Source organism: Podarcis filfolensis, assembly GCF_964270895.1.
Source record: "Podarcis filfolensis genome assembly, chromosome: 9".
In the NCBI taxonomy this organism is placed as follows: Eukaryota; Metazoa; Chordata; class Lepidosauria; order Squamata; family Lacertidae; genus Podarcis; species Podarcis filfolensis.
Window position 1 is genome coordinate 7,073,344 of NC_139610.1, and position 11,879 is coordinate 7,085,222.

At 44.0% G+C, this 11,879-nt stretch overlaps 1 protein-coding gene across 5 annotated transcripts in view; it reads right to left on the reverse strand.

The window, feature by feature from the left end:
* Positions 1 to 11,142, reverse strand: part of TAPT1 (transmembrane anterior posterior transformation 1) — a 63,298-nt gene extending 52,156 nt beyond the window's left edge. Inside the window, exons 1-2 of one of the 5 annotated variants that reach the window (XM_083630398.1) lie at positions 2,013 to 2,131; positions 1,736 to 1,839 (exon numbers count right to left, since the gene is read on the reverse strand). In XM_083630398.1, coding sequence (XP_083486524.1) covers positions 1,736 to 1,839; positions 2,013 to 2,023 — 115 coding nt within the window. In that variant the 5' untranslated portion in view covers positions 2,024 to 2,131. Of the gene's footprint in view, positions 1 to 1,735; positions 2,150 to 11,111 lie in introns of those variants that run through there. The other 4 variants (XM_083630399.1, XM_083630400.1, XM_083630396.1 and 1 more) reach the window with 4 other exon arrangements.
* Between the last annotated feature and the right edge of the window lie 737 nt (positions 11,143 to 11,879).

Below are 11,879 nucleotides of genomic sequence, written 5' to 3' on the forward strand. Positions count from 1 at the left end.
TCTAGCAGCTTTGGCGTATAATTGTTCTATCACCTACTGCTGATCATAATTATTCAGACAGCCCAAATAGTTCTTCTGATCTTGAATTCATTTTCCTGACAATTAGCCCTAATTTAAAACTGAAATATAGACTTTTAAAATCTCTAAATCGTGTCTCCTGAACCAGAAATGGAGAATCGCAGTGTACCCAATGACTTCTAAGGTTTACTCTAGCAGTAAATATGACTCCTGACACAAATTAAAATTAAACAGGAGAAACCTCAGTTTTAAACTCTGCACTCAAGTCTCTGTGTGTGCACTGACACTTTCCATCCTATAAGTCAAGACACTAGAATTGTGAGTTGACAAAACCCACCTATACTGTCACATCCAATGCTATTATCTCCACACCGGAGAGGAAAAAACAATTTTACACAGATGAGTAGTTATATATGTTCAAGCAATAACCTCTTTCCACACCTAGATACTGCATCAATACATTTTGATGAGCTGTAGAATCTCTAAGCATTTTTTTCCCAAACCTCAGTGCCTAAAATTAGATTCCCAAAAATAACTTACTGCCTTTGCCGACATGCCTAATAAACTTCAGTGACTAACTATGTATCAGAACTGGTGCGCACCGAGAGCCTGACTTAGCAAGAGAAATGTGGAATAGTACACAAGCTTCAGCTTAGGTGCTTGTAAAACCAAATTCCTCCAAACTTTTGACTGCACCGAATCTCAAACTTGGAAAAGGCAAGAACAGCAGAGCCAATCAGAGAGCAGTTGGCAAGGCTGTCATGAGAGAGAGAGAGAGAGAGAGAGAGAGAGAGAGAGAAATCCTCATAAGTACTTCACTTCAGAGGAACTCTTGTACTGTCTCAAGAGTAGAGCTGCCGGATTCACTTCTTGGTGCACAAAACATGCACCCCGCAAGAATGCTATTTCCACTTCTACAACCTCCTTGCCACCTTTTGATTTAAAAGAGCAGCAACACTTGGCTGAGAGAGGACAACTTTCAGCTTTGATTTCTGCTCACTCACTCACTTCCTCCTGCTCCAAACGCTGTCTGCCAAAAGTCACTCGCCACCCAGATCTCTCCATGCTCCTGAATGCACTCAGCCCTTCATTTCTAGGGAGGAAAAAAATTACACCACTGGGGCTTATGCTTTAATAATAATAATAATAATAATAATAATAATAATAATAATAATTTATTATTTGTACCCTGCCCATCTGGCTCGGTTTCCCCGGCCCCTCTGCGCGGCTTGCAACAAAACACTAAAATACAATAACCTATTAAACAAGAAAAGCTTCCCTAAACAGGGTTGCCTTCAGGTGTCTTCTAAAAGTTTGGTAGTTATTTTTCTCTTTGACATTTGGTGGGAAGGCCGTCTGGCACCCTGCGCAAGACCCACCTCGCCACCTATGAACAACCACGAAACACCCCCGACTACGTGCAAGGTGCATTGATTTTCCTCGGTGCCGCCAAGATATCCCCGGAGAGAGACAGGCGTCGTAACCCCAGTAGCCCCTTTTCGCTCCCACCTCTTGGGAAAATCTACATTTGACTCCTGCCGCCCCCCAAACACAACCGAGAAGCGGCATGGGCTCGAGTTCGCGCGAGAAGAAGAAGAAACACTCTGCACGTGCCCAGAGGCACTCCGCTTTTCTTTCTCAGCCCGCCGCGATGCACTCTGTACATGCTCGCGGGCGCGCCTGCCTGCCCTTCCAGCCCCCCTCGCCCCCGCCTCACCTGAGGCCCCGCCGCGCTTCTGCTGCCTGCGGTGGTCGCTCTCGTAGAAGCCCAGCGTCTCGGCGGCGCGCTGCTGCTGCTGCCCAGGGCCGGGCGACGGCGGGCTGGAGGCGGGCGGCGCGGACCGAGCCGGCGACGGCTGAGGGGAGCGGCACTCGCCGCCCGTGAAGCTGCTCCGCCGCTGCTGCTGCCCGGAGCCCGGCTGGAGCAGGGAGAGCTCCGGGGGGCCGCCGCCGCCGCCGCCACCCCCCCGCCGCCCGCCTTCCCCGCTCCCGGCGGAGGCGGCATCGGCGACGCCCGCCATCTTCACGCGAGCGGCAGCCACAAACTCCGCTCCGCGCGGCGGAGGCGGCGGCTGCTGCTGCTGCTGCTGAGGGAAGCCTCCGCTGGCCCGCCGGAGCACGTCATCGCCGCGCGACAAGGAGCGCACCAGACGGGCCCACCTCTCCAGCGCGCGCGAGCGGCGAGCGGTCCTGGCGGCCATCTTGACGGAGGCAGGAGGGGCGTTGCCATAGCAACCGCCCCCCGCGCGCGGCCTGCTGCTGCTGCTGCTTCTCCTCCTCTCGCCCAGCGACGACGCGGAGGGCGGGCAGGAGAGAAAGGAAGCGGGGCGGGCCCAGCCTCCTCTGGCAGAGTTTCAGCCCGAATAACAACACACACACAGTGGAAACAAAAATTAAAATAAAATAAAACAGTCCCCCGACGTGCTCGTATTATATCGTTCGCCAGCCTCTGCGGAACGAAATAAAGCACCTTTAAACTCGTGCAATGGGAGGCACCGTTAGCTGAGAGCCCCAAAGCCACGAGGACTTTATTCCCTAAACGGAAAATAGGCTGGGAAAGTTTCTTCTTCCCCACCCGCTTCTCCGGTGGGGCTGCTGCCTGGGAGCTTCCCTCTTTGAACCGCGCTTAGGATGGGGCTGCGCGCAAACGAAGCTCAGGTTTCCCCTCTGGGATGCGCAGCTCGGTGCGCCCCCTGCAAATCCCACCTGAGCAGCTGCAAAGGACAAAGCTGTAAAAGTTGGCTTCGTTTTGTTTAAGAGAGCATTCGAGGAAGCAGGAATGTGGGGACTTGCATTTGAAGTTTTATTTTTTTTATTTTTTCCACCCTCGCGTTTCTGATAGCGCACAACGACTGCTCCAAGAATAAACACTCCTTGCTCTCAGCTAGTAAAGCTTAAAACTACAATCCTATAAAGGGCCCTATTAATACACTGGGATTTGTTTCCAAGTAAACAAGCAGAGGCTAGGAATGTAGTTTTCTTCTACATTTCTGGAAACGAGGGGTGAAAAACCATTCTCATCCGTCTTTAGCCATGGGTGTTGCTAGGAACCTTAGTTTGCTATATATTTTTATTGATTTGACTATATGTCTTTAGATCAGTGCTTTCGTTTAAACTTATTCTCTATTAAGCCTCTTTTTCTTTCTCTACTCATAGGGGGCCTCCTCTTTTTCATCTCTGCATCACCATGGACCAAACATTAACTCCACATCTCTATTTCTCTCCGCACTTCTATTTCTTAAGCTATGCCCTCTTTTTGAGACAGGTTTCCCTGCACTCCTCCTGAGCAGAAGCTCTGCAGGATCAGACCAAAGGTGGCAGACACACCATTTCTTCCAAAGCATTGTGAGAACTGATCTACAATTCTACAAGGAGATCTACAATTCCCACCACCCCATAATAAGCTACATTTCCTGGGAATCTCCAGGGGCGGGGGTGGGAATAATTTGCATTAAAAGTAGGGTGGTTGGTAGCCAAATGTCTCTGCAATAATTCTCTCTCTGGTGATGGCCCCAGTATGCAGTGGCATAATACTGGCTTGGAATACAATACTTTTTTTATATAGATCTGACAGTTAACCTGGTAGATTCTACTAAGCTGCTTAATAGATCCATCATTCATGGATTTGTCCACCCCACTTTGTAAACTAACTAGAGATGGACAACAAATTCAATTTATTTTGCATTTAAAGGTGAATCTAATAAATTTGTGCTTTCCATGACAGTATGGCGTACTGAAACACAGCCAAACTTGGAAAGTTGCACTTATTTGAATTTTACGGTGCAGGTTTCTAACCAGTGCTTGCAAAAATACACACATTAGGGGAATGTGTGCCTAAAAAGAAATGTATTTGTGAAAGTAACAATAAAAGTAAAGTGCATTATATTAAGGAAATCTGTTGGCATGAATGTGTGCATTGTTCAAAACTGCGTTAAGCTGTGTTTCATGAGGATCGTTTTTTAAAGTGCACATGGCTGCAGAAATGTGGAAAATGGAATTTAAGACTGGGAACATAAGAAACGGAGAGAACCAAAAGTGACAGTTCTAGCAGTGACCATCCCCACATCATGTGACAGTAAAGTCCTTTCATTAATTATGTGTTGTGTGCAAAGTAGTACTTCCTTTTGTCTGTCCTAAATCCTGATTATACTGCCAATCAGGTGCAGTGTGTGACTGTGATTTCTAGTATTCTCTCTATCCACTTTTCCCACACCCATGGATCGTTTTATAAACTTCTGTATGTCATCTTCATTATCATCATACCCCTCACAACCCCAGTCCCCTTTTTATCCTAAATAAAATGCTTTTGCCTTTTGTTATATACCAAGGGTGCTCCCAAACCCTTCTTATTCTTTTTTTTTTTAATTCTTTTTATTGAGTTTCAGTTACAACATCAAAGAAAGAAAGAAAAAGGAAAAAAAAAACCAAAAAGGAACACAAAAGACAAGACAACAGTTTCAAAAAGAAAAAGGGAGAAGAAAAGAAAAAAAAATATCCACATCTAACACCATAAAGCAACAATCTCTGTTACAATTCTATTTCTTATTCTTTATAACTTTATATAATTAGATATTTAGATCTTTCTTCTACACCCCTGTTGACCTCCTTCCCTCCCGATTTCGGGCTTCTTGATGGTAGGAAATTTTCCATTTTCTGCAGCTATTAAATATTAATGGTTTGCGCATCGTAAGTTTTATAACAGACCTGCTATAGTTTTTAGATTTCTGTAGTTTCCTTCAATGTATACCATAAATTTATTCCAATCACTAATAAACTTTGTATTTTTTTGGTTTCTAATTTTTTGCGTCATTTTTGCTAATTCAACATATTCAAATAATCTTGTTTGCCAATCCCTAACCGTTGGTATATTTGTACTTTTCCAATTTTGTGCAATTAGTATTCTGGCCGCTGCTGTTGAATATTGGAATAAAATCTTATCTTCCTTTTTAATTTCATCCCCAATTATACCTAGTAAAAAGGCCTCTGGTCTTTTAGGAAAAGTATATTTGAATATTTTTTTAAACTCATTATAAATCAAATCCCAAAATTTCTTCATTTCCTCGCAAGTCCACCACATATGGTAGAAATTGCCTTCTTTGATTTTACACTTCCAGCAGGCCTTATTTCCTGTTTTGTACATTTTTCCTAATTTTGCTGGTGTAATGTACCTTCTTATTCTGCTTGCAGCTTTTCAGCAGCTTTTCTAATGCTGCCATATTCTTTTTGAGCTTTAACAGCTAAAACCTACACCATCTGGCTGCATCACAATATTTGCAGTTTTAGCTGCAGTCCTTTCCCTAATAATTTCCAACATGAAATTTGCCTTATTCACTGCTCCAGTATAGTAAGCCAATGCTTTCAGTAAATTATGCAATATCTACCTTTAATTTCCATAGCCCAATCAGGCCCCATCTGTGAATGTGGAAACACTTTCCCATGAATCTCATTATGTCATCTTGTTATCCATTCACCCAGTTTGGGGAGTTCCTTTTGGAGCTCTTCAGCCTGACTGGAGTCTTCTGCACACTTTGTTTACCTTGATTCCAGACAAGGAATGAATAAGTCCTTTGCCATCTCTTTCTCTGTGCATTTTCTCTTTTCTCTACACAACAGGTCACAGTTACCCACTATTTTTCTTTCTGCCATTCTCTTTACAGTGTTCTATTTGCTCCACCACCACAACTCACTTTATTTATCCTCCTATAGCAACTCACACTAAGGGAGTCAGATTTGTGGGAGGGGAGCTTGTGCAATACAGTTGGTTGCAACAAGCTGGATAAATTGGCACCAACTTTATAGCATGCCTCTGACTATGGAGAGAAGGAGGATGAGAACAGAAATCGTGCCCCGGCGGCACAGCAGCAGCAGCAGGAGGCCCCATTAGCTAAAGTGGTGCTTCAGGTTAAGAACAGTTTCAGGTTAAGAACAGATCTCCAGAACGAGTTAAGTACTTAACCTGAGGTACGACTGTATTTGCTTTTTTTAAAGCATTCTTACCCCAGTTTTCAGTCAAAAAGGATTCCCATACTGCCTTACAGAATGGTGAAAAACAAGACAGTCTTTTCTCCCAGGTTTACAATCTATAAGAGGGACAAGGCACACGTTTTAAAATTCAAAGTTATTTATAAAGCATCAGAAGTGTGCAAGGTGTTTTGTACAAGATGACAGGTTTGTGTACAGAAAAGTTTCCAAGTTGCAATTTAACTCCCTTCCGTATATTCCCCAGTCATCTTGATAGTGCATCTTTACAACACTGATATATAACAATGAATTTCTTATTTAGACCATTCTTACATTCAGGCTTTTTTGGGACGCGGGTGGCGCTGTGGGTTAAACCACAGAGCCTAGGACTTGCCGATCAGAAGGTCAGCGGTTCGAATCCCCGCAACGGGGTGAGCTCCCATTGCTTGGTCCCTGCTCCTGCCAACCTAGCAGTTCGAAAGCATGTCAAAGTGCAAGTAGATAAATAGGTACCGCTCTGGCGGGAAGGTAAACGGCATTTCCGTGCGCTGCTCTGGTTCGCCAGAACTCTGGTTCGCTTAGTCATGCTGGCCACATGACCCAGAAGCTGTATGCTGGCTCCCTCAGCCAATAAGGCAAGATGAGCGCCGCAGTCCCAGAGTCGGTCACAACTGGACCTAATGGTCAGGGGTCCCTTTACCTTTTTACTATAGGCTTTGGTGACTAGAAACGTTCCAGTGCAGCCACCATCTTTTCCTTCAGGGCTTTGTTACATTGCCTCCATATTAGGTTGCGTCAAGGATAGCCAACATGGTGTCCTTCAGAAGTGTTTGGCATCCAACTTAAGAGCACTGTCTCTGATTTAGTAGCAACTCCCACCATTTATTTCTATAGAAGAATATTGCTGAAACATTGCAGCAAGTGGAACATGGAAAATGCACGTGCATAGCAGAGAGATTTAGGGGTGATTTTGCAATGTGTTTGGGGACATGCAACACTCTTGTGAAACTGAAGAGATGGCCATCTCTCTAGGCTTTTGCACAGGTTGATCAAGAAAAGAGATTGCTTAATGGGTGCTGTTGGTCAAGTAACGTTCCTGGAACAACATGGCACGCAAGTCACACGCCTCCTGTTACGGTGACAGTTGAGACCTCCTTGCAAGTTGGGAAAAGTCAAAGCTCAGGTTGCAGAGAGAGATTCCCGACCGTCTAAGGCAGGGCAGTTCAACATGCAGCCTCAGGGCCTTTTTTTTGGTAACCCTCAAGCAGCATTTGATGCCCTCACACTGCCTTCCCAAAGCCAGGAAAACAAGGAGTTGGGCTTCGGGAAGGAGGTGCGAAGGCTCTGACAGGGTCCTGGAACCCTCCAACCGTTGAGCCACCCTGGTCTAGAGCAATATGGGGAAACCACAAGGCTGTGATGCTACTGTGTGGGAGGGAGCAGGTCCGATTTTAAAAGCTACCAACCCCAACCTCATTTGTTCTACATCCCCATTTTAAATAAATCGAGACCTTCCTACAGAAGCGGGGAGCATTTTTCAGCACTGCATTACTCTATGGGCAACTTGCTGAGGACCATAGGCCACCAGTGTGCAGGTGTGGAGTAAAAAATGGGCAGAGCACAGAAGGCTAAATTCTAACCACACAAATATCAAGAGGTTTCTATATGGATATGCATACATACATACATCTCTCCCTCCCCCATCTAAACAAGCAAGACATTGTATAGCTAGGTGTTCAAGAACACATTCCAGAAATACAAAAGTACTTGAGAACATGGAGCACAGACAGTGAGACCAGGCAGAAAGGCCATGAGGGCTTAATGTACATTGCCTTCGCAGGTAAACATCCTTCAGATGAGTAGAGAACATGAAACACTGATGTCCATGGTGGAATCTTGTTTCCTTGGACACAACTGTTAGTTTGCTTGAGCTAAGGTAAAGAAATTAGCAGCGCTCCTAGTAGAAATTCGACCCTTACTCCCAGCCCCTAAAAGATGAAAGAAAGCCTGCAGAACATTGGACCATCATCCACAAATACACAACTGCAAGCGATCCATTTAGCATCCCGTTTAGCATACGGGACCTCCTCTCCTGGTATGTCCCATGGAGGACCTTACGGTCTTCAAACAAAAACACCTTGGAGGTCCCAGGCCACAGGGAGGTTAGGCTGGCCTCAACCAGAGCCAGGGCTTTTTCGGCTGTGGCCCCAATCTGGTGAAACGCTCTGTCACAAGAAACTAGGGCCCTGCGGGACTCGACATCTTTCCGCAGGGCCTGCAAGACGGAGCTGTTCCACCAGGCCTTTGGCCAAGGCACAGTCTGACCCCCTCCTTTGGAGATCCTCGTAGAACTCTGGCCCATTGGTTGCCATTAATTTGATTTTGATTTTAGAATGCTGTGTTACTTTTATTGTTGTTAGCCGCTCTGAGCCCGGCTTTGGCTGGGGAGGGCAGGATATAAATTTTATTATTATTATTATTATTATTATTATTATTATTATTATTATGTAGCTTGGTGTTAAGTGGAAGAGCATCCTGGAAAATAGTGGGCGGGTTTTAATTTAGAATGGGGAAGTAGGTTGAGTATTGTAAAAAGACTTTGGAACTTGGTATGTGGCAACTCTACAAACTCAGTACACCCATATTCAAGAGTTTCATTTACTCGGGTTTAAAGAACTCAATTTCAATTGATTCAGCATTTTATCCAGAAACAGCCATTGTGGCTGATTCTCCTGAATGGGAAATCAACTCTGCGGAGAACACATCTGGAATGTACTCTTTGCCTCAGAATAAAATGAAAGCCATGAAGCATAAAATGTTTCCATGTGGGTGTATAAATTTGTAGGGAAAACACTGTCACCAATACAATGGATGGTATTTAGTAGTACCTATCTTAATTGCAGTTTGCCATGATCCCTTCTAGACCCCAGGTTTTATGTCTATATATTCCATTTACACTTATGCTCTGGGATAGCTCAGTCAGTAGAGTATCATTTCAGAATCATGGGTTCAAGCCCCACGTTGGGGAAAAGATTCATGCCTCACAGGGGGTTGAGCTAGATGACCCTCATGCTCCCTTTTAATTCTATGATTCTATTCTGTGAAAAGCAGCCGCAGCTTTTACAATCAACAAATACCAGAGCTATTTCTAACACTTTTGAAAGTAACTTAGAGGAAAGCATTTGCTTCGCAGCAATGAATAAGCAGATGTTTTGAAATGATTACAGTGGCGACGTAAGCAGGCTAACGTTGAGTAAGACGTGTGCATAATTATATATGGATTGCATTTTTCACGTCGGGTCTCTAGCCAGAAGAAGGAAGTGGAGAGGCCTGTTTTAAAAGTCTGCTGACTTTAAAAAAACCGGCAAAGGGCAACCCCAGTGTATGGCTAAGAAGGGTGAAAACAAAACACAGAATGAGTCACTTTGGGAACTGCTTCCAAAAAAAGATGCACACTCAAAAAAAGATGGGGGTCCAATGCCAGAGAAGTCTGATCTGATCTCATCATTTTCAGGCCCAAATTCAAGGTGCACACATTGCCACATGCCCTACAGACCATCGCTGGTGCTAAGGTCAGCAGAGGCCCTCTGGGTAGCTTCAGCACCTTCAGAGGACTTTTATTGTGATTGTTATTTGTTTTGGACTGTCCCCTCTAGAACCCCAAGGTGTTATCTGAACCTCGACTCATCCCCCTTTCTGCCTTGACATTATCTCCTCCTCTTCATCCTATTGCTTTATTATTTGTGTTGGTGCAATGAGAGACAGAAAGGGGAGATTTCTTGGATGCCAAGAGCCAAGTTTGGGGCTTTTTAACTCAAACGTATTTTGACCTGCATGAGAGAACCCCAGCAAAGATTTAAAATCACAAAACATGCAGCAAAGCATGGTAATGTAGGTTAGTAGACCTTTAAAACGTGTCCCTCCAAGTGAATTCAAAAATGTTCAATAATAATAATAATAATAATAATAATAATAATAATAATAATAATAATAATTTATTTATACCCCACCCATCTGGCTGAGTTTCCCCAGCCACTCTGGGCAGCTCCCAATCGAGTGTTAATAACAATACAGCGTTAAATATTAAAAACTTCCCTGAACAGGGCTGCCTTCAGATGTCTTTTAAAGATAGGATAGCTGTTTATTTCCTTCACATCTGAAGGGAGGGTGTTCCCTTAAAAGTTCCCTTAAACGTTTCTTTCCAAAGTTCCCTTAAAAGTTTCTTTCAAAAGTTTCCATCTTCCCCCCGGCATAGGAAAAGACCACACGTTTGGTAAGTTAAAAACTGGTTTACTTACAAATTCTCCAAAGATCAGATTCATGAGCTTTTCCATACATCAGCCAGAAAAATTGCACAGGCAGTAAAACTTAGCTGAATTACAAAGTTGTGCAAGTTCCTGAATTATTGGTGAAGGAACTCAAAAATGGCTACTGAGAACCATGTAGCTGAGTTCAAACCCTTTTCATGCTGAGCTTTATAGGTAGACTGGGGCGGGGATAATAATAGGCTTGATTATCTATTTCCTCCCAAGGTAAAGGAAGTGACATAGCTCATAACTGCTAATTAGATTTGATGTGGAAAATTCATTGTCATAGTTCCTGATATTATTAGCATTGAATAAGGCTTTGGGTTTTTTTCACCCATTCCCCATGCTTTTTTCTTCACTTTAAATCCTGCTCTGAAGCAAGTGCTTCAGAATAAAAGTAAGATTGGGAAAATAGCCCTCCTTGGCTCCAAATCATCCCTTCTTTTGCTTTACTTTGTTTTTAAGAAAAAAGGGCGAGAGATCTCCCTGCCTCTTCCCCTTCATGTCTTGTTTGTCCCTTTTCTCTAACAGGGATCTCAGAACAAATACGACATGCTGTTCCTTTCTTATTTAAAGTGAAACAAGATGGATGGAGTTATCTGGAAACACATCAAGCCCAGTATTTCCTAATAAAAGAGCAGAGAGAAACATTTGGCTAATTTAATAAAAGAGCTCCAATTAGTATTCACTGAAAAAGTTTGTAAATGGATGAACTACTTATTGCACTTTGTCTGTGATCCATAGAGTTCTATGCCAGGGCACAGCAGGGGTTCATGAGAAATAAATTAATTGAATTAAAGTCTCCTGTGAGCCCAAAGTACTCACTTAACACAGGAAACATCTGTTGAAGTGGACTGTACTCTACAGAAGCTTATGCCGTAATAAAAGAGTGACTCTTTGAGGTGCCACAAGACTCTTAGAGGTTTTGTTGCAGGAGAGTAACACAGCTGCCCCTCTGGAAAATGGAAACAAATTGCTTTGGCCTTGCCCTTTGCAACAAGCCTGTAAAGAAAATGGATCCTTTGTCCCCGACTCAGAGATGTAGCAGAATTACTTGTGTTCAGCGAAGACTACATATTACATCTCCGCAGAAGTTATTGTTTTGCCAATTCCATTCACATATATGTATATTGTACAGTGGTACCTCAGGTTACATACGCTTCAGGTTACATACACTTCAGGTTACAGACTCCACTAACCCAGAAATAGTGCTTCAGGTAAAGAACTTTGCTTCAGGATGAGGACAGAAATAGTGCTCTGGCAGCGCAGCAGCAGTGGGAGGCCCCATTAGCTAAAGTGGTGCTTCAGGTTAAGAACAGTTTCAGGTTAAGAACGGACCTCCGGAACGAATTAAGTACATAACCTGAGGTACCACTGTAATGGGTTTGAGGGGGCAAGGATCCCCTAAAATCCCCTGGTGCCAGGTTCCCCCCAGTTTCTGAAATTAGTAAATGTGGGGTTTGGACTGTATAAGGGAGTCATTGGAGCACCCCACAATTGCCTAATCGTGTCTCCCAAGGGGGTCACAAGCAAGAGACTTCAGCCAGGAGACAGAAGCAAAACAGTGGCCTGTGGGTCTGATCTTTATTGTTA